The 27,899-nt window shown below is 45.5% G+C and overlaps 1 protein-coding gene and 1 long non-coding RNA gene across 2 annotated transcripts; both read left to right on the top strand.

Moving 5' to 3' along the window:
• The first annotated feature begins 3,907 nt into the window (after positions 1-3,907).
• LOC310827894 lies at positions 3,908-7,780 on the top strand. Its single transcript, XR_014556533.1, has 2 exons — positions 3,908-3,963; positions 7,232-7,780. It is a non-coding gene; the product is annotated as an uncharacterized lncRNA (long non-coding RNA).
• A 6,771-nt stretch (positions 7,781-14,551) lies between these two features.
• Positions 14,552-26,725, top strand: LOC310827677 (uncharacterized protein). The gene is made up of 4 exons (XM_083703957.1): positions 14,552-14,678; positions 19,584-19,716; positions 21,240-24,990; positions 25,089-26,725. The coding sequence occupies exons 2-3, from the start codon at positions 19,620-19,622 to the stop codon at positions 24,980-24,982; spliced, it is 3,840 nt and encodes a 1,279-aa protein (XP_083560083.1). The 5' UTR covers positions 14,552-14,678; positions 19,584-19,619; the 3' UTR covers positions 24,983-24,990; positions 25,089-26,725.
• Positions 26,726-27,899: the final 1,174 nt, after the last annotated feature.

Genomic DNA, 27,899 nt, shown 5'->3' with positions numbered 1-27,899 from the left:
CCTCTTTCAAATTCAGTTTCAGAATAACTTGGTTGCAGGAGATATGTGCCCTTTCTGAGAACTCATACAATAATGAAAATTAAAACCTTTGCAAAATCCATTCCAACGAGGAAGGTTGAGAGGTTCCAGGAACTGGTCCACCAGGTCCATATGTCATGGCAAGTAGCTTCTTTCTCCTGAGCTGATCCAGCCTTCATCCTACAATCCAGAGTGACACTGAAGCACCTTTAGCAAGCTGGACTCAATGGGCTAGTGGCCTGATCCACAAGGCTTTCCCCATGCCTGTAGAGTAAATGGCAATGTGTGCTCAACCTAGTAGATTATCTAAGGGCCCATACATACTACGACTTAAAGTGAATAGTCAAGCTTCCTGTATCTCCATTAATTCTCCATTGTCCGTATAATGTTCTCTTCCAAATCACTGCCTTCCAACATTTCCCCCTCCCTCCCTTCACATTTTCTCATACAGTCATACCTCATGTTACATGTTTTCGGGTTGCGGACTGTGAGAAACCCAGAAGTACCGGAATGGGTTACTTCCAGGTTTCACGGCTCGCGCATGCGCAGAAGTGCTAAATCATGTTTCGCACATGCGCAGAAGCGCCAAATTGCACCGGTGTCCGCACAGACACGGCGCTTCAGCTTGCGAACATTGTGGAGGTGCCTCTGTCACGGATTACGTCCGCAACCCTGTTCCACTGTATTCTCTCTTTTTTGGAATATCCCTGTTGTGAGATAATCTGGGTGTTGCCCATCAGAAAGCAGACAGAGTAGGCACAATGGTAGTCCTCCCCACTATGGTGAGACATATTATTTTTAAAAATCTAGATTTTATTCATTTATTTCTAAATTCTTATTAATACATTGTGAACCACCCTGAGATCTATAGGCAGTGCTTTTTTCTATTAAAAAAAAGGTTAGGGGTACTCTCATTTTCCTATTCATATTGAAATACTGCCTCTCAATGAGGCCAAACTTAGATTCACAAAATGTTTAGGGGTATGCGTACCCCTGCGTCCCCCCAGAAAAAGCACCGTCTAAAGGTAAAGGGCAGGATCTCACCACAAATCTCCACTCCCCCCCCCCCTTAGTAGTGTGCATATATCTAGCCTGGGACCTTTCCTACAAACCAAAAATTGACAAAACAGCCTTTGTAAATATATAAGAACACAAGAAGAGTCTGACGGATCAGGCCAATGGCTCATATGCTCCAGAGCCTTTTTGGGGTGAACTGCTGACTAGTGGGAACATTCTCCACCATCTCTCAACTTCCTTCTCTCCTTGAGAGTGATCTTTGTCAACTAGCAAACTTGCATCCCTGAACAGATAAAAGGAGAAGTGACCTCTGGGCCTGAAACAGAATTGTGCTTAACAGGGGACAAAGGCAAGTTGCACAGCTCCCTCAAGACAACTCAGGCAAGGGAGATTCATCTGATTTCCGTGTTTCTGGTAAGATTCATTTCAACTATTAGAATAAGGTTACCAGATTTTTTTCAATGAATCCGGGGACACTTTTCAACGTCAATGGATTTTGTATAGGGACTGATTTGTAAATCCGGGGACTGTTCCCGGGAAACAGGGACGTCTGGTAACCTTATATTAGAAGTTATCGTGCAACCTCTTCTTTTGCATGGCTGCTGGCATACTAGAGGGGATTTGGTGGTGGGGCTCCTGCGCCAATGTCCTTGCTTAATGCTCTCTGTCTCTTTTGAAAGGTCACAATACTTGGAGCAAGCAAACGAATGAAGGCTGCAGCGCAAGGCTATCCCAGGTTTTGGGAGGGGCTGCAAGGACCCTCCCAGGATTTAGGGTTGGCCCAGAAAGAGGGAATGGCTGTGGTTGGGTAGCTAAGGAAGAACTTTGTGACAGAAAGTGCTGTTTGGCAGTGCAAAATGCTACCTTGGAAAGTGGTGGAGATTTTTGATGACCATCGGTCAGGGATACTTTAGCTGTGATTCCTGAATTGCAGAAGATTGGACTAGATAAACCCTGGGGTCCTTTCCAAGTCTACAGTTATATGACTCTATGGCCTCAGAAGGTGGTGGCCTGTCCTTCAATGGAGGTCTTTAAACACCTCTCAGGGATTACCATATTTAGCTGTAAATCTTGCATTGCAGGCGGCTGTGCTAGAGTCCCCTTTCTTCGTATCCCATTGTTTCCCTGGAGGAGCAAGGAGGGAGGGAGCTGCCTGTGCTTATGAGGGCAAAGACGCAACCCTCAGAATTGCATTAGAAGATTGTGCTACCTCAGAGGGTTACAGGAACACCATCTGCAGCAACGCCCTCCTTCAGTCGACCTCATTATTTGCCTCCTTCCACACACAAGAGAGAGTGGGGTCTTGCTGGGAATCCATCAAGGTAGGATTTCTCTCTCAAGCACCTGCTTCCTCCAAAGATAGGGAGCAGATGGGAGAGAGGAACTATGGATGCTCCTGCTTGCTTCAGAACCTTCTCCATCCAAACCTTCGTTTATTATTATTTTTTATTTCCTCCCTTCCTATGTACATAAAAAGGTATGGCTGTCATCACACAGCCCCCACAGGAGGATTTGTAGTACAGTGGTGCCCCGCAAGACAAATGCCTCGCAAGACGAAAAACTCGCTAGACGAAAGAGTTTTCCGTTTTTGAGGTGCTTCGCAAGACGAAAACGTCTTGCGAATTCTTGCGAGTTTTTCCCCTTTCCCCCCTTTTTCTAAGCCGCTAATAGCTGCTAAGCTGCTAATAGCGCTAATCCGCTAATGGCTGTGCTTCGCAAGACGAAAAAACCGCAAGACGAAGAGACTCGCGGAATGAATTAATTTCATCTTGCGAGGCACCACTGTAATATATCACAATCCTGGATTTGCATGAAAACAGGGTGGGGGAGGAAAGCAAAAGAGAAGGCAGGGTTTAACAAGGTGGCTTTAAACCACAACAGAGGACTGAATAAGCCCTGGTGGAGGAAAACCAAGGAGCTATGAGGGGATGAGGAGGTTGAAGGAGCTGCAAGGATATGGGGAACTTGAAAGAACTGGGGGGTGGGGTTGAAGGGGCTGACAGGGTGAGGGTATGCAGTGGCGAAGCTACCTGCTCTGACACCGGGAGCGGATGTGTGGGCGTGGCTGGCACACATCCCAGGGGGCGTGGCGCAACACTGCAAAGGGGCGTGGCACACGTGAGGGGGTGCGCAGCAAGAGGCAAGCATCCCGGGGGGCAGCTGCAATGTCACACACACACCTCGAATGGCACCCAGGGTGGCCCGCCTACCCTGCCCCCACCTTCGTCCACCAATGAGGGTATGAAGGTGTGGGTTTGGCAGAGCTGGCACGCTATGCAAGCAGGGCAGCAGCACCTAGTATTGCATTTTATTGTATTACAATTTTCATCCAATGGAATTCAAATTGCAGGACAATAAATTGCAATGCAACGAATAGAATGAGTGAAAAATGCCATTAAAAACCAATCTAAATACGTGGTGCAGAGATGCTGCAGACCCCCCTGAATGAAGCTTGTGGGCAACTGGTGGTCCACAGACCAGAGTTGGGGAACCCCTCTTCTAGTGCAACATAGGACTGCAATGGAGACAGGAAGAGGAGGCAGATGATGCTCAGATTCTCCTCCTGTGCTCTGGGTGTGTCTGCTACTTCCCCCAGAACTTCTAGCTGACCTTCCTGGAAGCAGTGCCATTGCTGGTGTGTTTAAGTATATTGTTTGTTTATTTGTTTTATCTTTTTGTGTGTGGCAGGCATTCTTCTTTCGATGGCATCACTAGTTCCTCCCTTTGTCCTCTCACACTCCACATCCATTAAAATCTGTCCTGCCTCCTTCACATCTCTTGTTTCTTGCAGGGAGGCAAAGGGAGAAGGGAGAGTGATTTGGACCGAAGCCATGGCCATTTCAGATGGAGCGGTTGAAATACCAGCTTTGGGCTGCCCATTTCAGCTTGGGATGCTGTATGACTGCCGCAAAGATGCCCTCATCCCAGGTAAAGCCAATGGGGAGATCACTTTGGTTGCCATGTCTGGGATGGAACATGGCACTCAAAATGAAACACACTTACGCAAAGACTCCAAGGGAGATGACTTCAGCTTCTTCCAGAATAGGGAAGAATTATTGGTTATATCATGCAGGGCTGGGTTAGTGAGCCCTTTGTCAACAAGGTATCATTACTGATGGACTCTGTTAGAAGCAAGAAAGCTTCTCCCAGAAAATGGAACTTATATCCAAAATAGAAGAAAAAGGGATAGAAACTTTGACAAAGGAATGCAAGCAAAAATTAAGAGATGCTTAAAAAGAATTGGTGGAGTACCGTATTTTTCGCTCTATAAGACGCACCAGACCACAAGACGTGCCGAGTTTTTGGAGGAGGAAAACAAGAAAAAAAATATTCTGAATCCCTCTTGCTGTTCTGGCTTCTGTGATGGCTTCACAGCCTGCATTCGCTCCATAAGATGCACACACATTTCCCCTTACTTTTTAGGAGGGAAAAAGTCTTATACAGCAAAAAATACAGTGCATTATGAAAAACATTAAAACCAGCAACAGGAAGTTCTTTAAATACCTTTGTAGCAGGAGACCATCTATGGAGGAGGTTGGACACTTTGATAACAAGGGAGTCAAAGGACTGCTAATGGAGTATAAGGAGACTGAGGAGAAGCTGAATGAATTACCGTATTTTTTGCACCATAACACTCACTTTTTTCCGCCTAGAAAGTAAGGGGAAATGTCTGTGCGTGTTATGGAGGGAATGCCTACGGGTGGCATGCCTAAGGATTTTCCTCCTCTAAAAACTACGTGCTTGTTATGGTCGGGTGCGTGTTATAGAGCGAAAAATACGGTATTTGCATCTGTCTTCATGACAGATACGTACTCAGGAAGAGAGTTTGAGAGGAAATGAGACAGGTTGTGGTGACAAATAGCACTTAATTGTGATATTCTTTGAGAATATCAGAAAGCATATAGATTCCTGTGGCACATAATTCACAAATGGTGCTCACCAAGAGGACATTCTTGGGGGCTTTAGCAAATCAGCATGAGACAGGAATCCAATATCTATATTAAAACCAGGTCTCTCCATAGTTTTCAGTATCACTAAACAGAAAACCGTGTAGCGACCTGGTCTTAATAGAGATACAGTAGTACCTTGGTTTACAACCATAATTTTTCCCAGAGGTCCGGTTGTAAATAAAAACAGGTTGTAACCCAAGGCACACTTTTGCCAATGGGGCCTTCCCCCCAAAATTGGTTGTAATTAAAAAAAAAATTGGTTGTAATCCAAAAAAGAGACACGCACTTCCAGGTTTGACGTGGTTGTAATCCAAAACGGTTGTAATCCAAAGCGGTTGCAAACCAAGGTACCACTGTATTGGATTCCTGTCTCATTATATATGCTAATCATCTGCATACTATCCCTTGCTTTTTCCTGTAGGTCTAATTGCAGTCATTAACAGGTTTACCATACCCATCGAGTCAATCACCCATCTCCTACTACCCTCCTGAGAAAATCCCCACCCCACCCTCCCACTATATATAATGGTCTGGTGACTTCTGTTTCAGTGTATCTGAAGAAGTATGCATGCACATGAAACCTTATACCAAGAACAAACTTAGTTGGTCTCTAAGGTGCTACCGGACAACTTTTTTATACGTTAAAATATTAATTTAAAAACCAATATGCTGATGACACTCAGCTCTATCTGCTGATGGATGGCCACACCGACTCGGCCCCAAACACACTGACCAGATGCTTGGAAGCTGTGGCTGGGTGGTTTCGTGGGAGCCGATTGAAACTAAATCCTTCAAAGACAGAGGTCCTATGGCTGGGTCGGGATGGCATGGGGATAAGGGACCGACTCCCTTCTCTTGCTGGGGCCCAATTAGTGCCATTGCCTTCCATTAAGAGTTTGGGTGTAATCTTTGACGCCTCCCTTTCCATGGAGGCGCAGGTTACAGTAACAGCCAAGGCGACATTTTTCCACCTTTGCTGCATCAAGCAGTTGGTCCCTTACCTTTCCCGCCCCGACCTGGCCACAGTGATCCATGCGACCGTCATCTCCAGGCTTGACTACTGTAATTCGCTCTACGCGGGGCTGCCCTTGAAGCTGTCCCAGAAACTCCAGCGGGTGCAGAATGCTGCAGCGAGGCTCCTCACAGGGTCTCTGCCATGGGAGCATATTCACCCAGTGCTTTTCCAGCTGCACTGGCTCCCGGTGGAGTACAGGGTCAGATTTAAGGTGCTGCTTTTGACCTTTAAAGCCCTTCACGGCCTGGGACCCTCGTACCTACGGGACTGCCTCTCCCGGTATGCCCCACGGAGGACCTTAAGGTCCATAAATAGTAACACCCTAGAGGTCCCGGGCCCTGAGGAAGTTAGATTAGCCCAACCAGAGCCAGCGCCTTTTCAACTCTGGCTCTGGTATGGTGGAATGCTCTGCCTCATGAGACCAGGGCCCTGCAGGATCTGATTTCTTTCCGCAGGGCCTGTAAGACAGAGTTGTTCCGCCTGGCCTTTGGCTTGGAGCCAATTTGATTCCCTCCCTCTCTTTCTTTTTTCTTTTTCTTCTCCTCCTGCAATGAGGCTACATTTTAATATTTTAATGTTAATATTGTTGCAGACCGACTCTTGGCTATCAGCAGTGAGTTCAGGTCCTCTTGAGTGTTATTCACATCATGCTGTGGGTATGCACATGAGGGATTGTGAAACCCTATTTAACAAATACTGTAGCAGGTTCTCCATTTTTCTGTTGCTGTAAATAAAATGCTTCTCAAACAGTGTTTAGGGCTGTTCAAGCCCCACCCCACCCCAAATCCAGTTCAACACCCAATTTTGCAGTTCAGACCAGGCCACAATTTGGACTGAATTGATTGAGAACCAAATTGTTTTGACCCTCTGAATCAAGATTCAGAAATTTGAATCTTTGGTAGTCCCATTTACTTGCATTGAGAAACCAAATACTGTAACTACTTTCTGTTTCTCTCTCTTTGCTCTTTTCACACGTGAGCCCCTCAAGAGGGGATTGTTGCTGCCAAAGCTTAGATGGTTGGCGCTCCAGGGGTGTTTGTGTCAGCAAACAAACTTTTAAAAATACATGTATGGGATTTGATTTATTGGGAGAGGATGGGGAAAAGATGGCAAAATACTGTGTTAAGTATTTTGAAGAGTAAATTGAAGGCAAGTAAAGATAGGGCGGAGATTGACTGTGAAATGAGGGAAAACATCAATATATAAACTCTCTCTCTTTTTATCTCTCTAGGGACTGGGCACAGTACTGAATGATAAAACAAGCTGAACAAGCCACCAAACCCTTTTTATTTTTCTTTAACATGTAACAATGAACTCGCAAGAGTGAAGGCAGTGGGACTGAACTGGGACTTTTAAGACTTCACCACCCCTCTTCCAAACCATTGTATGGAGACTATTGGGTGAGATTCTAGCCCCAGATTGGAAGCTAGAGCTGTTAATGAGCAAAGGCATTAACATGGCAAAAGGAGTTGATGGCCCATCTGAGAGCCTGGGTCTGAGCAGACAGAGGTTGTCATGGTGATGGGGTGTGGGTTCGAAGTGACAGGAAGGGAGAGTTTTTACCAAGGCGTGCTGGGAAGAAGAAGGGGGAGAAAAAAGACTGGGATCCATCTTGGGCAGGCTGGCTGCTGGTTAGCTGAGAGAGATGCCTTGGACTCCAGGGCTGCACTGCTCTGAGGGACAAGCCCCTCTTGAAATGACCGTGATGTAAGATCTGGACTCCCTCCATGCAAACTGAAGGTGTAAATAGGTGAACAAAGCATATTTTTTAAAGCTACAACAGTCTCTGCCGTGTCTCAATTCTCCAAAGGAATACAGACCCAGGGTGAGTGCTAGGAAGCCCTGGAATCTTGCAGAGAGTGGGGGTGGCACCCAACTTTTGTAACAATACAAAGTGCTTTGTATGTCAGCTTCACCATTTCCCTCATTTGGCGCAGGTATTTCATTTTCAGTATAAACAGGACTTTATTTTCATAGCTCATTGTATGCCACAATGTCCTTTTTGTGTATTAACGTGATGTAAACGTGAATGTTGTCCTCTGGACACACACATACAGAAGGTCCGTTCTTAACCTGAAACTGTTCTTAACCTGAAGCACCACTTTAGCTAATGGGGCCTCCTGCTGCCACTGCGCCGCTGGAGCACAATTTCTGTTCTCATTCTGAAGCAAAGTTCTTAACTTGAAGCACTATTTCTGGGTTAGCGGAGTCTGTAACCTGAAGCATATGTAACCTGAAGCCTATGTAACCTGAGGTACCACTGTAATTGATATAGGAAACCTGGGATTGTAGTTAATGTCCCCAAATGCAACATTGTCCAATTCACTCCAAACAAGTGTCAAACAGTTTGCAGTGAAAATCCTGTGGTTTGCAATGCCCCACAAACAGAGTGATACACACTCTTAAACTGGGAGTCTAAAGCTCACCAAAAAACAAACATTGTCTAATTCACTCTAAACAGACGCCAAACTTTGGCAAACATTTTGCAATGTCTTGCGGCAATACCCCTGCATTTTGTAGCACCCCACCAACAGAGCAATAGTCCCTCAAACGGTGGGGCGGGTCAAAAGGTCACAAAAAACCCAATGTTCTCTGATTCACTCCAAACCGGTGCCAAACTTTGGCAAACGTTTTGCAGCGAAACCACCATGGTTTGCAACACCCCATAAAAAGAGCAATGCCCACTCTGCCGCACACCGAGTGCTCTTTGTGGGGCACCGCAAAACACCGGGGGGGGGGTGTGTTCGCCACGAAACACTGCTACAGACCTTTCGTTGGTGTTTAGCTCCACTTCAGAGTGAATTGGATGATGTCGGGTTTTCAGCAACCTCGTGACACACACACACCCGACTTGTGGTGCTGATTGCTTAGTGCTGATTGCTTAGACTTAGTGCTTAGTGCTGATTGCTTAGTGATTGCTTCGTGCTGATTGCTTAGTGCTTAGTGCTGATTGCTTAGACTTAGTCTGATTGCTCCACTTTTGGGGCGTTGCAAAGCATGGGGATTTTGCTGTGAAAAGCTATTGCAGACCTTTTGTCAACATCTTGCACTGCTTTGGAGTGAATCGAATGACGTCGGGTTTTGGGTGGCCCCGTGCCCCATGGACTGCCATATGTTTTTTGTGACCCCGCCATCTTACATTGACTCCACTTATCTGAGCAGCGTGGAGTTTCAGGGGTGCCCTGCTGCCTACACACAGAGCTTAGGTTTCATTGCTGGAATGCGATGGCAGTTTGCAATATTTGAGTTCCTATTTATATACTGGAAGCATTCGGACACACTGCCCCTGGAGTCCCACCCCAGGCAGCCTCTTCAGAAGCTACTGAAAGGTCCAGGAGAACTAAGACCATCATATTCCTCCTCCAAGCCTCAGCCAACCAGCAGAGTGACCATATCTGACCATGTCAAGTCTGGGTCAGAAACCAGTTTAAAATGAATCTATATAGCCCAGTGCGCTCTATTTATGTTGAGAACTAAACAGCCAGAACTCACTCAAAAATCTTACCCCCAAACTGTACAGTGGCATGGCAGGGGTGACTGGGAGGGGAGCATCAACTGTGCCATTCTGGAGGTGGGCACCATGCTCAAGTTAGGGCAGGGTTAAGTGTAACATGAGACCACGTACCCAGCAGGCCCCACTGGCTGGGTGATAATTTCTGGCATCCTGGTAGTCATTCCAAGAACAATTGCAAACCCAAGCTCAGAGGATTGGGGTCTCCCTCAAGACAAAGGGTGTGCTGAACTTGGCTGGGAAAACAGGAACATGTAAATACTTTTGTTTCACCAAAAGATTGGCAGGTGAAGGTCAGGTGAGGGACAGGGCAAGCCTGGTGCTCAGGTTTCTGCCAGAAGACCCCTTCCAATTCAGGACATAGTCATGACAAATGTATGATGTTTTATGGGAAACTCTGGGAAATTTATATAAAAAAGTGGAGCCATCCTTTGTTTGGGGCTTCCCTCTGCTTCTTCCATGTGGTAGTTTGAAGTCTTGTTGCAACCATAAAGATCAGGCCTCCTATTTTGCTTCAGTCTCCTGGCTTGTGACCCCAACCTGAACCTATGGGAGCCACGGTCAGGCGATTATGGGGTGCTCCAAGGACTCCCTTATACAGGCCCCAAAGTTCACTCAGCCATTTTTTTACCACAAGAAGCCACTGGGAGGCCAGACTGAGGGACCTGGTTTTAAATCAACCCCTAACAGAATCCCCTGCAAGGCCTTCTCTTATCACTTCACGAGGCGTCAGGCCTCAAAGAAAATACATCGCTCCCTGGGGACTCTTGGCCTCCCCTCCAACATTTCTCCCATGGAAACAGAATTTGCTTCAGGAAAGGAAAGGCTGAAACCGCACCTGCTAGGCCCTCGGTTATTATTTCTGAATCGAGGGAATGAATTTGGATACTTTTTAGCTTTCTCTCTCCTCTTATATTGAGGGGCCCATTAATGGCCCCCCCGTGTCCCCTGAGGGAAGGCAGAGTTGGTCACGAATGGGAGAGAAGAGCCCCACACAATGCTCTGACACAGCCAGACCTCCAACAGATTTTTAAATATATATTATATATCTAATAATGCCAGATCATCCTGGAGCCAGAGGAAAGCCAAGGCCGGATCTGAGGATCCACCACAGCTCACAAACCTATTTAAGGGGGAGAAATGGGGCTTGGTTGCCCCATATTCTCCTGTGCCGACTCCGGAGCCTGTACAATGTACAGGCTCCATTTTGTGAGGCCAGCATGGTGGGGGAAACAGCCTCCCTCCGCTTGCCAGGAAGGGCCACTTTGGGGAGTGGGCTTGGGGGTTCCCGACTCCTCTGTGGAAGCCCCTCTGGAAAAGCCTTCCCCGACAGGGCAGCCATTTTGGTGCAGCATCAATCCAGCCCCACAGTTCTGATGCGTGAAATGGCGACCGGAGCCAAGAGGGCGCTGAGGGGGGCAGGAATACGTGCCCCAAATAGGCCGAGGTTTCCTCCTCCTGTCCCTTGGTGACAGTGATATTAAGTCCCTTCGCCCAGAGCTTTTCAGCTTCATAAAAAGGGTGCTAGTCAGGGATCTGAGAGATTGCACCGAACGCTCAGAAGGGATATTATGAAAAGCGAATGGCAGCGTATCTCCTTCCTCATCGCTTTTCCAGGCCCGAAATCCCAGGATTTAGGGAGTGGTGCTCTTGAGTTTTGTGCAAACGCTGCAGGATGGGCAGAAATCACAGAACAAATATTGTTAACCTAGAAGCTTCTCTCCCCCTCAGAAGCAAAAGGAGTGAATTGCCCTAAGCAGTTTGAGGACTGGTTCTGAGGAGAATTTTAGACCCTTTCCCCTCAGAAACAGCTAGGATTTTCCCGCTCTTTATCCTGAGACCTCCAGAACAGCGGGTTCAAAATGTTTCCCTCCAGAGCAGCATCGGAAGAGCCTTTGGCCAGTCAAATAAATAAGTTTTGTGAGGGGAGTTCATCATGAGGAGTATAAAAAGGTTCCTTATTTTCTTTTTCTTTTTTAATATTTATTTATACAACAAGAAAAAAACAGACAAAAAACACAAATACCAAATTACACACAAATTACAAAAATAACCATAGACACATAATTTTCTTGGCAAACAATAAAACATCTATTGGTCTTAACACTAAAGACCCAACTTCCCATCTATTCCATATTTCAAATTCATATTACTTATTGCCAATACACATTTTTTTCATAATTAAACTTATTCTCAATAAATCTAATTTCTTCTATCTACCTAGCAACTATTACTGAAGTTCCTCGAATGCTGCAACAGAATTTAAACTACTATATTTATTTTTCAGATATTCTTTGAAAACCTCCCATTTAGAAACAAATTCCTGTTTTGATTTATTCTTAATTTTTTCTGATAAACCATCTAATTCAGCATATTCTGTCAGCTTTTGGATCCAATCTTGTATAGAGGGGATTTCATTACTCTTCCATTTTACTGCGATCAAAACTCTTGCTGCCGCCGTCGCATATAAAAAGATACCCTTCCTCTTTTGTGGTATATCCAAATCTGTTATTCCCAGGAGGTAGGACTCTGGTTTTTTATTGAAAGAGATCTTTAGCATTTTTTGAAGTTCTGCATGTATACTCTCCCAGAATACCTGTATTTTCCTACACGTCCACCACATATGGTAGAATGTTCCTGAGTCTCCGCATCTCCAACAATTACTTGACACATTTTTATACATTTTTGAAAGTTTCCATGGTGTTAGATACCATCGATGTTGCATTTTTTGAAAGTTCTCTCTAATCGTGTAACAGTTTGTGAATTTTCAATTGATCTTCCATAAGGGCCATGGTTATTGAATGGCCAAAATCCTGGGACCACCTCACCATTGCCGCTGTTACCTCCTCCTCCTTGACTGTCCAGTCAAGGAGGAGTCGGTAAGTTTTGGAAAGATTTTTTCTTTTAGAATTTACAAGATCAGATTCGAATCGGGAAGTATTTTATATGTTGGCCAGCTTTCCTGAGTATTTTTCCGTTTTACTGCTATGGCTTCTACTGGAGAAGTCCACCATGGGACTTTAGGCTCCATCAGGTCTTTATATTTTTCCCATACAGCAAAGAGTGACTTTCTTATTATATGGTTGGTAAAATTTTTATGAATTTTCGCCAGTGGCGTAGCATGGGTTGTCAGCACCCGGGGCAAGGCAAGTAATTTGCACCCCCTAACCTGTGGATTTGCGCCCCCTAACCCATGGATTTGCGCCCCCTAACCCTAACCCCCAGATGTTGCGCCCGGTGCGGTCGGCCCCCCCTGCACCCCCCACGCTACGCCACTGATTTTCGCTTTTCCATATATTAGGTAGGCATGCCATCCCCAACGGTTGTCAAAACCTTCCAGGTCCAGGAGGTCCGGATCCTGCAACGTGCACCAATCTTTTAGCCAGGTGAAACAGGCTGCCTCGTAGTAAAGTTTTAGGTCGGGTAGGGAAAAGCCTCCTCTCTCTTTTATGTCTATTAAGATCAGGTGTTTAATCCTAGGTTTCTTCCCTTCCCACAGAAATTTGGAAATTTCTCTTTGCCATATCTTGAGACAACCTGCTTCACCCAGTATCGGAATCATTTGAAATAAAAAGATTAATTTTGGAAGCACATTCATCTTTATAATGGAAATCCTACCAGAAATGTTAATTTTAGTTTACTCCAGGTTACCAAGTTTTTTCTAATCTCTAGCCAAGTTTTGGTGTAATTATCCTGAAATAAGTTTATGTTCTTGGGGGTGATCCAAATACCCAAGTATTTCGCTTTTGAAGAGATTTTCAGGCCCAATATTTTTTCTAAGTCGTCCTTTTCTTCTGTGGTTACATTTTTAACAACCATTTTTGTTTTTGTTATATTCAGCTTAAAGCCTGCCACTTCTCCAAATTCTTTAATCAGTTCCAGCACTCTTTTTAGACTTTCTTTAGGGTTTTCAGTCATAACAAGTAGATCGTCCGCGAAAGCTTTAATTTTATATGTTTTATTTCCCAGAGTGATGCCTTTAACAAACTGATCCCTTCTTATCTGATTGTTAAAGACTTCCATCACCAAGATAAATATCAGTGGAGACAGTGGGCAGCCCTGTCTGGTTCCCTTGTTTATTTTGCACTCCTCAGTAATTCTTCCGTTAATGATCAATTTTGCATATTGTTCCGAATAGATGGCCTTTATTCCTTTACAAATATTTTCTCCCGGTCCGATTTCTTCCATTAATTTTTTTCATAAACTTCCAGGACATGTTATCAAAAGCTTTTTCAGCGTCTACCAACATAATAGCTGCTGGTTGCCAAACTACAACTCCCACCGTCCCCAGCTAGCCTGGACAAAGGGCCTGGTGGTGGGAGTTGTAGTTCAGCAGCCTCAGGAGGGGACGGCCCCATCACATTTATATCGGGAGGCAAATTCCTGTCAGCTCTTCCACCCTCTGAATAGACAGAATTTCCTCCTTCATCTGTGAGGGGTTTGAAGAGTTCCCCCAGAGCATGGCCCTGCTGCTGCCACAGTGCATAAAAATGAAAGATAATATTTATTATTGTTATTGTTTGTATAGCGCCGTTCACCCAAACTTCTCAGGGCCCTCAACTGCTTTTGCTCCAGAAGGCTTCATCTCTCCTAATCTCATATAAATTGAGGCTGATTATGGCTCAGTGTTGAGGGAAACCTTCCTCTACTGCCAAGAGCCCCCATATCTGAGGTCAAGATGGAGGCCCTGCTGACAACCTCTTTCCCAAAAGCCCCGGGGGGAGAACAGATCCCCCGTGATGTCGATCCCTGCTGTATGAAGCCAATCGGCTTCCATAGACCCATTTTGGGTCCAGATACCAGGAAAGGGAGGGTTGTGCAACTAAGGACCTTGATTCTGCATGGATCCGACTTGTGGGGAGGCCGCAGGAGGGATTGGACTAGATGACCCTTGGGGTCCCTTCCAAGTTTACGATGCACCACTTAAGAGCCTTTTTGGAGTGAAATGCTGACAAGTGGGAACGGCTTCCACCATCTCGCAACTTCCTTCTCCCCCTGAAAGTGATCCTTGTCCCCTTGCACTTTGTCACTCCCAAATAGATAAAAGGAGAAGCAGCCTCTGTGCCTGAAGCAGACTTGTGCTTTACGAGGGGACCAACGCAAGTCGAGACAAACTCAAGCAAGAGACCCACTTGGAGGCAAAATTCATCCGCTTTCCACGTTTCTGGTAAGACGCGTTTGCACATTAGAAGTTGTCACGGCTTCTTTTGTTGTCAAAGGCTTCTTTTGCACGGCTGCTGCAAACCGTTCCAGCTGATGATGCCCTCGCCTCCTGCTCTCTGGCTCTTTGGAAAGGCCATGAATCCATCCTGATATGGCCCAGACTTGGAGCAAAGGAATGAAGGCTGCAGTGCAAGGCTCTCCCGGGCTTTGGGGAGGGACATGGGGGACCCCTGCCCTGACTCAGGGTATGGCACCTTCCTAAGATGCTGAGCACCTCTGCTGCTGCCAGTTGCTTCCTTGCAGGAGGGATGGGGCTGGCGGCTGTGGGCCATCTGGGCTATTGCACCCTGGACATTTCTGTGTGTTCCCTTGGTTTGTTTTACCAGTCTCCATCAACTAATGAGAAAGTATTTCAGTAATTGATGGCATCCCCCATTGTTTATTCTTCTCTACTCTCTGCCCCTTTTGCTTATTTTAAGACTGCAACATGTGTGAGATTGCTCTTAATCCTCGCAATTTGGGGGAGACCTGCATCAGATCTCTTTCTCTCTCTCTCTCTGCCCTACCTTTCCTTTTGCCTCATCTTGGGGGAAAGCTGGGGGTGTCAAGAGAAATTGAGGGATCTTCAAAGGGCTGGCACCTTGCCCACTTTCTGCAAGCACAATCAGAGCATAGGTGGAACTCAGCTCCAGCTCCAGTTCTGCTATCTCACACCTTTGGCTTTTCCCACTCTGTATAGGAGGAATCTTCCCTCCTTGCAAAGTGATGGAATGAAAGGTCTGCTGCCCAGGAAGAGAGGCTGAGAGCAGGTGGCAAATTGCAGGACCCATTTCCTTGTCAGGTCTGTTGTGCTGCTGAAATGTGTACTGCCTTGAACTCTGTTTAACTGAGGTGATGAGAGTAGGCATTAATGCTTATTTTATTTTTCTAATCTATCAAGAATCAAACTTCCTATGAGTGAATACAAAAATGTCGATCATAAACAAGGTTAATATAGAATACACTTTTTAAAATTCATAATGAATATAGAATACATACAAGACATCAGGGGATACATTGAACATGTAGACAAGGTTTATAGTGATTGCAGCTAAAGACAGCAAGCTTGAAATCTCCTTAGCAGATTTTGTGAGCACAGGCAAAGTCTTGGCACTTAACCAGGGTTTGTGTTTGTTGACTTGGGCAGAAAGGGATGCTCATCCAATTTGCAGATGACACTGAACTGGGATGGGTAGTTAATACTGAAGAAGAGAGAATCAATATTCAATATGACTGTAACAGACTAAAGAACTGGGGCAAGACTAACAACACTGATTTCAATGGGCATAAAATGTCAGTTTCTGCGCTTAGAAGTAATAAACAAATATAAGATGGGGACACCTGGCTTGCTGGCAGTATATGTAGAAAGGATCCAGGGGTCTCAGTAGACCACAAGCTTAAAATGAGTCAACAGTGAGATGCAGCAGTAAAAACAAAACAAAAAACCCTAATGCAATCCTAGGCTGCATAAACAGAAGTCTTGCATCCAGATGAAGGAAAGTAATAGTCCCACTCTCTTCTGCCTTGGTCAGACCTCACCTGGAATACTGTGTCCAGTTCTGGGCACCACAATTTAAGAAGGAGGTTGACAAGCTGGAAGGTGGTTAGGATGACCTTCGCTGGTGGAATATCACAGACATGTCTGTGGTGGGATGGACAGCTGGGTGCTGGAGGCAGCTAATGCCCCATCTGGTGTGGTCCTGGTCTCCTTGAATGTGGGGGTAAGGATACTACTCTGAAGGAAGCCCTCCTTGGATATCTAAATTTCTACGAAAAGGGAAAGAAATAGGAGCAAACATGAGCAGCCTTGTCTTGTAAGCTTGGCCCTGCTCTTCTCCCTTTTGGCAGTTTGGAGATTATTCCAGCCACACTCTCCTACCAAATCTGCAACTGTTTCCGCCAACCCATTAATAGCCTGGCCAGTAATCTGGCTGCTGTATTTTGGACTGGTTGATTTTTCCAAGTGGGGCTGGATCTGGTGCGCAGAGTGCAGGGAGTTCAGGCTGGGCTCTGCCAAGTGAAGTGAAAGCAAAAGAGGCGAAGGCACAGGGAGCTCAAGTTCACAGTCGGTCAAGGCCAGTTGTAAGGAAGGTTTCTCCCCAGCCAGAGCCTTTCCCAGAAAGGGAGAGATTTCCTTTCACCAGTGTAAATACATCCCACACTACAACTGGTTAGGGTTTTCTGGTCAGGGGTGTGTGTGTGTGTGTGTGTGTGTGTGTGTGTGTGTGTGTGTTTGAGAATATAATTTCATAAAACTATCATTTTGATTATTCCATTTACTTTTGAGTTTATGGCCTAGCTAAACTGCCTTTTACAGTACAGAACTAGCTGCTTTTAGGGACTGCATGTAGTGAATGTCCGTTCCAGAACCCGGAAAAGAATAAATTGTTATGGGCTCTATGGTGGTCACCGTATGCCTGAAAAGAGAATTGGCTAGACAGGGCAACTGGGATTAATCTTGAATTGTTTTGCAGACAGATGGGAAAGGGTATTGGGGGAATTTAATGAACATAGTCAAAGTCTTAATAAAGAAAGACCTTGGAAGTGGTTAAATGTAAATGGATGCTTTAGTTGAGATTCCGGCATTGCAGGGGGTTGGACTAGATTACTCTAGGGGGTCCCTTCCAACACACCTGGAGTACTTTGTAAGGTTCAGGGAGCCACAGTTTAAGAAAGATACTGACAAGCTGGACGTGTGCTGGGGCAGGAGACCAAGATGATGAAGGGTCAGGAAACCAAGCTTTTGGGGGAAGTGGTTGAGGGAGTTGCTTATGGTTAGCCTGGAGAAGAGAAAACTGAGACATGATATGAAAGCCATCTTGAAATACCTGAAGGGCTGACACAGGGAAGATGGAACAGGCTCTTTGCTGCTGGTCCAGGGGGCAGGACCTGAACCAAAGGATTCAAATGTCAAGAAATGACTTTCCAGCTGAGCATTAGGAAGAACCTTCTGACGGAAGGAGCTGTTCGACTGTGGGACACACTCCCTTGTTGTTAGGTGGTGGTCTCTCCTTCCTTGGAGGTTTTCAAGCAGAGGTTGGAGTGGCCATCTGACCTGGATGCTTTAGTTGAGATTCCGTCGGGGATTCTTCACCTGTGGGTTGCAGGGGGTTGGACTAGATGACCTTTGGGTGTGCCTTCCAACTCTACAATTCTGTGTTCCTCTACAAAAGATTTTCTAGGGGGTTGGCCTAGGGTGTGGTTGTTTGTTTGTGGTTGGCTGTGGTGATCTTTGTTTTCTTGTCTGAGTGGGGTGGGCGGGTGTTTTGGATCAGGTTAGCCATATTGATTTGTATGCTGTCGGTGGATTTTTGTCATCATCTTGTTGGGCTGTGTATGTGATAAAGGGGAGCCATACCGGGGTAAAGGCGTCTTCTTCTATTTGTCCCCCTGTCAGTTTCAGTTTATTGGCAAATTTTTCTAGTAAGGCTGTTTCCCATACTATTTGGTACCTTGGTCCATGCTTACTCCTGTCAGATCTCTCCAGTGTCTGGTTATGGTGCTTCTGGCTGCTGAGAGTAGGTGGGTTATGAGTTCTTTGTGGTGTAAATGGGCATTGTTGTCTTGGAAGCTGTTTAGTTGGGCCAATTCTGGGGTGATTTCTAATACTTGCTTGGTTATTTTACATATTTATCGTATGGCTGTTGTCCAGAATAGTTGGATTTTGGGACACTCCAACCACATGTGGAGATATGTGCCTGTGGAGGTGACCCTCTCCAGCATTTTGGTGAGGTTCCTGGGCATATTAGTGCTAGTTTCCTTGGTGTTAGGTATCACCTGCAGGTGATTTTCAGATTGAATTCTTTTTTCTTTTCTTTTTTGATATGGATTTTAAGGGGGGTTTAGACCACATTATGGTCCATTGAGTGGGGTTAATCTCATAGCCTATGTCATTCTCCCATTGTTTTTTGATTGTATCTAGGGAGTTTGTGAGATTTTGGAGTAGTATTTTGTATATTGCAGATACCATCCCTTTACCGTGTTATTTGACTCCCATTGTGCCATGAACGTCTTGGTGCAGCACAAGGAGTAATATAAGAGAGCAGCAACTTCCATTTCAGCTTGTATTCATCATGATCAGTGCTGTTTCCTCTGCAGTTTGTTTCTGCCAAATACTACTTTGTGTATCTCGCTGTTAGCTATGGCAACATCATTCATAATTATTGTTGTTGTTGTGTGATTTGGCTGGCTGCATGTATGAGTTCCCCACTTTGATAGCCTCCTTGAATACTGTGCCAGAGTGGTGCCAAAACTGGTGGTGGTAGAATATTTCTCTACCACCCGAAATGTTCCCAGGAGGCACAATTCTCAGCCAAACGGAAATTCAGTGTAGGAAGCACCCAGTGGTTGTGCATGGAAAATATTGATCTTCCCTTCCAGCTCCTGTGACCCCTTGTGCCCCCCCCCCAAAAAACCCTTTCCAGAGGGCTTGGATAGTGTAGTGTCTGCCATACAGGGCTGCAGTGGGATTCCCCTGACTTTGGGCCTAGGAATCCTGTCCAAGCAGAGCCCCCATTGGCACATGATCCCTTTGCCCAGTTTCAGGGTGATTTCGCCTCCCACTGCAGTTCCGTGTGACACAGTCCCCTTTGTTCAGGGTGCAGGGATCACAGGATAGAGATCAACTGCTACAGGGGGCTGTAGATGGGAGGGAAGAAGATCAGTTGCACAAGCTGCCTTGAATATGTGCAACTACTGCATACAACCGTCTAATTCCCCCCATGTGACATTACCTCCCACCTCCCTTTTTGGGGGGTCATGAAGGCATGTTGGCATCCCTCTTTGGATGGTAGTGCTAATCTTCCTCTTTTCCCCACACACTTTGCATGCCGAATAATCTAGAGTCCTTCACATCTCTTGTTTCTTGCAGGGAGGTGAAGGCAGGAGAGCAACCTGGACCTGAGCCATGGACAGATCAGATGACACGGTTGAAATACCAGCCCTGGGCCGCCCATTCCAGCTGGGGATGCTGTACGACTGTCGTAAAGATGCCCTCATCCCAGGTAGAGCTGGTGCAAGGAAGAGCTTACACTTAGCAGTTGGCCCAAACAGTGCAGTTTCAGTGCTAAACATGCTCCTCAAATTCATTTTCAACATCCCTTACTGTCTGCTTCCACTTCTTTTGCCAACGTTTGTGTTCCTTTATGTTCTCTTCATTTGGACAAGACTTCCACTTATTAAAAAGAAGTATTCTTGCCCGTAATAGCGTCTTTGCTCCTTAACCTTGCTGGCATCGTCTTGGCCCAAATCATCACCATCAACATCTGTCAATAAAGATTCAGCAGGTGTGTTCTGTTTCAATTTTTTAAAGCTTGCTGAAAACCTTTGTAGTCCACCAGGCCTATGCAGGCCATTAAGAATACATCTTTCCACAATTATTACTGTAGGTAAAAAAACCAGGACTTTTTTTCAGCCAGAACCTGCCAGAACTCAGTTCCGGCACCTCTCAGGTGGGCACAATTGCATTATAAGAGAACAAGGGAAGCATTCATGGAGAGTTCTTTTTTCCTTGAAAAATACCACATTAAACATAAAAAACTTCCCTAAACAGGGCTGCCTTCAGATGTCTTCTATAGGTTGTCTAGTTACTTTTCTCCTTGGCTCAAGGGTCACATAACTCCATACCATCCAACATTTCTCTGATGAAAATAAGGATGTCCTAAGCCTAAGGGAAAGCGGAACATTCAGGGATCAAATCAGAAACCGGGATGGCTTCTGTAAATCCAAGACTCTCCCTGGAAAATTGGGACACCTGGAGGGACTGTAATCCATTGTTGTGTTCCTGTACCAATAATTTAACAACTTTCACCACTGTAACTAAGCCAAGTTTTACTCCCTGTGTTTTCTGACTGCTGTATGGAAAAGGACATGAATCTGACCTTTGGAGAGTTTTTAAGTAAACCATTACGAACTTACCAAACATGTGGTCTTTTTCAATGCTGGGGGGGGGGACTATTTTGGAAGGAACTCACAAGCACATATTTTAAAGGTCTGACAGCCTAAATTTCCACACTTTGCTTTGTTGCATATTTTGTGATTTTAAATCTGCTGGGGTTCTCTCACCAAAGTGTTTTGTCCCAACTTGGATCTTGGCCCCCAGGGAATTCTCCTTATATATACCCATTTTTTCCGTGCCAGTCAACAACTAGCACCAACTCTCTAGGGCCTCAAGCAGGAGATGTTCACAGCCCTAAATGGTGGTGATTGAATCTTATCCCTGCTGCTGAGCCAGTGCCCACCCCCTTTCTGAGGCCTGTACAACAGAAGCTCATGAAATATTCACATTTGTTCCACTATCATATCTGGTCAAATATTTTCTCTGCCTTTTGCAAAGTTTTACAAAACTGCACAAACCTCTTTCTTTGTGGATGACAGTGGGACAAAATTCATGAGTGCAGACACTGTGGGCAATGATAGCTCTATTTTAACTCCCTGTTTCTCTGTACACCCTTAGGCATTAGGCTAATTGTGTTCTACATTTGTATGAGCATACTCAAGCCTTGCATATTTCTCTGCTTTATCCCAGGAATCACCCTTTGGGACCAGGACTCGCTTCAGAAGGACTTGTGTATCAAACCTCAACCCAAGGCTGAATATGAAATCATTGCATCTGACTCCATCGATGATAAGGCCTCTGCCCTCAATGTCTCAGCATCACTCAAGGCCAGTTTTTTGGGGGGATTGGTTGAAGTGGGTGGATCAGGCAAATTCCTTCAAGCCACCAAGAAGTCCACAAAACAGGCCAGAGTCACTCTGCAGTACAAAACTACCACCAAGTATTCACAGCTGACCATGAGCCATTTGGGAATTCAAAATGTCACTTATCCAGCTGTTTTTGAGCATGGCACAGCCACCCATGTTGTCACTGCCATCTTGTATGGAGCCCAGGCTTTCTTTGTGTTTGACCGAAATGTCTCTTCTTCTGAGTCTGTGCAAGATATACAAGGAAGCCTCCACGCTGCGATCAACTTGATTGCAGTCTCTATCAAAGGGGAAGCATCTGTCCAGATGGAGGAGAAGGAGAAAGCCCAAACAGAGAATTTCAGCTGCAAGTTCTATGGGGATTTTTCTTTGGAAAGTAATCCGGTGACTTTTCAAGATGCCATGAAAGTCTACAGTGATCTGCCCCAAAAGCTTGGGGAGGATGGAGAGAAGGCTGTGCCTGTCAGAGTTTGGCTGTACCCACTGACCAAGCTAGATTCCAGAGCAGCTAAAATGGTGCGTGAGATCAGCTTAGCACTGATCTTTGATGCTCAAACTGTCTTAGAGAAACTGAATGAAATCAACATGCGATGCAATGATCTGGCTATGAATCCTGTTGCTGAAAACTTCCCAGAATTAAAGATGAAAATCAAGAGATTCAAGGATCTGTGCAAGCAGCACAGGCAGACTTTCCAGAAACACCTGGCAGGAATCCTGCCTTTGATCCGGGGAGGGGGGAAAGAGGAAAGTGTTCTGGTGGACATTTTAATGTCCATTAACCAGTCTCCCTTCAATGGCCAAAGACTCAGTGAGTTTTTGGATGCCAAGGAACGAGAGATTAATTTGGTGAATTCTTACCTTAGAATCCTAAGTGGAATGGAAGTAATCTCTTCCCAGAACAAACTGGAAGAAATCGTGCTAAACCCTGCGAATGACTTTGTTGTCTCGTTTACCTTCACTTCTTTACATGATGAGGAACCATTTTTAGCCACCTTACAAGACTGGCTTCAGAAAGATTTTTTTCAGGAAACAGCAAATTCCACCAGTGGCCAGTCTACACCCAAGAACAATAAAGCCTGGTTTGAGAACCAAGAGAGAAATCGGAAGGCTCGTAAAGCTGCCAGATCCTTTACAGATTTTGCCCGGGTCAATGAATCAAATGAGAATACCCAGTTCCTTGTGGCTTCTGCCCCAGATCAGGACAACCAAGGTGCTTCCATTTACCTCTATGAAGATGGGGAGATGTTCAGCAGCAACTTCGAGCTGCCCTCAAAACCTCTCCCTCCCCTGGTTGGCCAAATTGGACATGAGAGTGTGCAGCTAACACTTCAACCAGCTGAGTATGGGAGGGCTTCAATCTCCAGCTATCAGGTAGAATACAAGATTGCAGGAGAAGAAAATTGGAAGACTGTGAATACTGACGACAGTCAGGAGACATTCCAAGTGAGAGGGTTGAGCGCAAACACAGAATACCAGTTTCGATACAGCGCTAGGAGCAAACCTGGACTTAGTGAGACCAGCAATGTGAGCAAATCTGTACAGACACTTCCTACCAGCCCTCCTGGGGAACTGAGAGTGATAATTGCAGAATCTTCCAAAATCAGTATAGCCTGGGAGAGGCCAAAGATCATTGGCCAGGGAGCTGTTATAAAGGAATACAAAGTGGACTACAGTGAAGAGCCTGGAGAAGCAAAAAGCAAGGACAAAGATGAATGGGCTGAAAAAAGAACAGGGAAGAAAACAGAGTTCTGTGAGATGGATGGTCTGAAGCCCCAGACACCCTACAGATTCAGAGTCTCAGCCATGTGTGCCGGTGGGGCTGAGAGTGAGCCCAGCAAAGAGATTGAGGTTTCCACATCATTGGAAGGAGACGAGAAGAGAATAGCTTGTAAATACCTCCAAGACAGCACCCGCGTGGAGGATGGGCCACCAGCAGTGTATGCTCTGCTACTGGAGCCCATACAGGATGTCTCTGGATCCTGTCTAACATACCAGCTAGGGAAAGAGAACATTCATGCCCCCAACAAAGTGATTATGGTGATGGGGGCAACAGGATCAGGGAAAACCACTCTCATCAATGGAATGATCAACTACATCCTGGGTGTGCAATGGGGAGATGAATTCCGATTCAAACTTATTCATGAAAATACCAACAGAAGCCAAGCTCAAAGCCAAACATCAGAAGTGACTGCCTACGTTGTCCACCACTGCAAGGGTTTCCAAGTCCCCTATTCCCTCACCATTATTGACACTCCAGGATTTGGAGACACAAGAGGAATAGAGCATGACAAGTTGATAACAAAGCAGATCCGGGAGTTTTTCTCCTCCCCAGGGGGCACTGATCATATAGATGCCATCTGTATTGTCGTCCAGGCCTCTTTTGCTCGTTTAACTCATGCCCAGAAATACGTCTTTGACTCTGTGCTCTCCATCTTTGGCAAAGATATCAAGGACAACATCCAAGTCCTGATCACATTTGCAGATGGACAGACCCCTCCTGTTCTCGAGGCCATTAAGGAAGCCAATGTACCATGCGCCAAGGATGCCAAGGGCAGCCCTGTGCACTTCAAATTCAACAATTCAGCACTGTTTGCCAACAATCCTGTGGAGCCTGGAGGCAACTTCAATTTTGATGAAATGTTTTGGAAAATGGGCACCATGAGCATGAAGACCTTCTTTGATTCATCCCACACGCTAGAAACGAAGAGCTTAACATTGACAAAGGAAGTGCTCAGGGAGCGAAAAGAGCTTGAAGCTGCTATTGAAGGGTTGCAGCCCCAAATCAAAGCTGGACTGGCCAAGCTGGAAGAACTGAGGAAGACGCAGGAAGCCCTGGACAAGCATAAGGTTGACATGGCGGCAAACAGAAACTTTACATATGAGGTAGAGGTAACTGTACCAGTGAAGACGAATATATCTGGCACGGGAGAATACATAACTAATTGCATGAAGTGTCACTTCACCTGTCACTATCCTTGTGGAATTCCTAGAGATGAAGATAAGCATGGTTGTGCAGCTATCAATAGCAGCACAGGAAGATGCACAGTCTGCCCAGGCCAGTGTGTGTGGAATGTGCACTACAATCAGAAATACAAATTTGAATATACCACAAGAAAAGAGAGCAGGACCTATGAAGAACTGAAGCAAAAGTATGAATGTGCTTCTGGTGAGCTGATGACCACAGAGAAATTGCTTGAAAAGCTTAATGATGACTATGAAGAAGTGAAACACATCTTAGAAGGGCTTATCCAGAAATCATCTCTAAGCCTCCAGCACCTTCAGAAGATTGCACTGAAGCCCAACCCACTCTCTACCCCAGAGTACATTGATCTGCTCATCATGTCCGAAGAACAGGAGCTGAAGCCTGGATATCAGGAGCGAATCCGGTCCCTGAAGGAAGTGAGGAAAGTAGCTGAGTTAATACAGAAAATTGCCAACAAGGAGCCTCTGCTGCCTGGAGAGCAGAAGCTGTATGATCAAATTAAAGAAAAAAAGTCCTCTCTAGACAAAATTAAGAATGGGATTGCAGCTGTTGTAAACTGGTTTAAACAAGGGAGTCATATATAGCTTTTCAGGCACCCTTTGTTTGCTTTTGGCTATCGGCAGAGATATATAGCTTTTCAGGCACCCTTTGTTTGCTTTTGGCTATCGGCAGACATATATAGCTTTTCAGGCACCCTTTGTTTGCTTTTGGCTATCGACAAAGAGCTCAGGTTCTGTGAGTGTAATTCAGACCAGAGTCTCTTGCTCTCTGTGCATACTTGAGTGAAGGTGGCTATGGAAACATTTGTACCTGTCGTGAGGTGAGCTTATCCACTTCTTCATTTGCCCGGCCAGTTTCGCTCGGGGAAACCTTTAGTGCTGAATCAGAACTAACAGCAATCGGGTTTTCCATGGAATGCCATTTGTTCTGATTTAGCACTAGAGAGCAGGCTGGGGGTAAGCAGTGGGGCAAAGACAAAATTGCTTGGAGCTGTGCCTGGAAAGTGTGAGACGAGAGGAAAACTGCGTGGAACCATGCTTCCCAGGCACGGAACAGACAGAAGTGTGAACGAGCCGTTTGTTGCTGCAGACAAAATGCAGTCATTGTTCCTACCTGCTTATTGTCTAATTGGTCCTGGGTGAAATGCTGTTCTCTCCAGGGATTTGTATTATCTCCAATGACTGCCAATAATAATAATAATCGGGAAAGTGAATGGGGCCTCATATGGAAGTGCTGCTTCTGATCACCCCAGCATAAGAATGTGCCCATAAATCTCCCTGCCCTAGCAGCCTTTGGAACGTGATTGGAAACTTGGGGTGTTGCAGGAATGCTCTTGACAGGAGCTGCTTATGGCCCTTTTGTCCTAGCAAGCTTTTGACCTGCCTGATTGATCTCTCTCCCATTCTTCCTTATCCATAGAATCTTAGAATTGCAGAGTTGGAAGAGACCCTGAGGGTCATCTAGTCCAACGCCTGCAATGCAGGAACTCAACTAAAGTATCCATGACAGATGGCCAGCCAACCTCTGCTTAAAAACCTTCAATGAAGGAGAATCCACAACCTTCAGAGGCAGCCTCTTCCACAGTCAAACTACTCTTACCATCGGAAAGTTCTTCCTAATATTGAATCCATGGGTCTGGTTCCTACCCTCTGGAGCCCTTCAGATATGAAGATGTTTCTCCTGTCTCCTCTTAGTCTCCTCTTCTCCAGGCTAAACATACCCGGCTCCCTCAACCATTCCTCATAAGGCTGGGTTTCCAGAGTATATTTTCAACTGGCGACTGGGTGGAATCTCTGTGTGTGTGATTACTTGTAATATTTTTTCTTTCATTTTCTCATTGTTAGCCATCTAGATGTATTTTTGAAGATCCAGTAGGATATACTTTCTTTTTGAAAACACTCCTTAGCACTTAACCCTGGATATATCTGTATTTTGGGGGAGAATATTCTATTGTTGTTTGTACCAGCAGTGCTAAGGGGTTCCCTACCAAGGAATTCCTGGAGCTGAATCAGAAATCCAGTCTGAAGGATCCATGCCTAGAAGCCATATTGACCAGCAGGCGACTAGGGCATGACCAGATCACCTCTGCTAGCTGACAACAAGGTCAGACCAGATTCTGCCTCTCTCCCTGCACTGGGAGACTGCTGAGAAACTTGACTGCTGGAGATATCTTGTGCACTTTGCATTTTGAACCCTGCACACTGTAACCACAACTGCCCGCTGATTTCTCCCATGTTTGGGGAGTCATGTTTTACTGCTCCTTGCCTGCTTCCTGCAGCTGTGCCATGAAACAGCCTCTAAATAAAAGCTACTCTGTTCTTTAATAATGGCCTCATCCGTGTCTCCTGAGCAGGGCCTGCGCAAGACATTTTGCTACCTGAGGCAAATTACAAGATGGCATCCGTTCCTCATACAGAAGTTGGACCAGCAGTTGGACCTTAACCCAGCCTGACTGCTGAGAGAGTGTCTCCACCACACCTGAGGCAGCATGAGATTTTAGTATGGCCAGGAGGACATGCTGCGTAGCAGAGTTGTGCAACCCATTCAGTTGAAGCCCAAATCCTTTTCCCTGTATTTTATAATTAAGGTTTTATTCAGACTTTTCATATTGCATTTCATTGAAAAGCAAACTGATCTAAAGAAGAAGAGAAGGTGCAAAGTCCTCTTTGACAGGTAGATCTTAACTCTTAACCCGCACAGAAGGAGGTTCCACCTCCTGTGCGGGATAAGACAGAAGGGGGTGGAGCCTCCCAACTCTCACCTGGGAGCTTCTCTTTCTTCTCCCAGCTTCCCACCTTGGAAGATCCTTACTTCCCTGCCTCTCACACAGGGTCCTTCACCAACAATCCATCAGCCCAAATCCTGAGCCAGTTCAGAGGGATCTGGCCTTGGGTCAAATTGGGTCAAGACAGCCCCAGATCAGGTTGGGCCACTTGCTGCAATCCAGAACTGTCAGGTGTCCAAACTGGGCAACTTCCAGCAAATATTAAAAACATAACAAAACATTAAACATTTAAAAAACAACCTTCCCTATACAGGATTGCTCGGGGTCAGGTAACTCCATACCCTCCAACATTTCTCCAGTGAAAATAGGGACATCCTAAGGAAAAGTGAGACATTCTGGGATCAAATCAGAAACTGGGATGGCTTCTCTAAATCAGGGATGTCCCTGAAAAACAAGGACACTTGGAGGGTCTGTTTTCCAAGCAAGCAAGTCATAAATTTCATAAATTACACATCTTGTTCCCATATCGGCCTGCAGTACAAGAAAGGAACACGCCCATTATTTTAATGCATGTCAGTCACAGAAACAGCACATCATTTTACTTAACAATATCTATTTTAACAAAAGTGGCTGCAAGTTAGCAAAGCCAAAAAAGGAGGAAGCTGTGGTCCATTTGAGCAATCAATCTGTGGTATGTTTTGAAATTACAGTATATTATTGAATAAGACAGAAAGCAGAAGGGATTGTACACACACAGAGAGAGCAAGCTTGTTCTC

This window comes from Podarcis gaigeae, assembly GCF_964106915.1.
Source record: "Podarcis gaigeae genome assembly, chromosome: 12".
In the NCBI taxonomy this organism is placed as follows: Eukaryota; Metazoa; Chordata; class Lepidosauria; order Squamata; family Lacertidae; genus Podarcis; species Podarcis gaigeae.
This window is presented reverse-complemented; position numbering and strand designations above follow the sequence as displayed.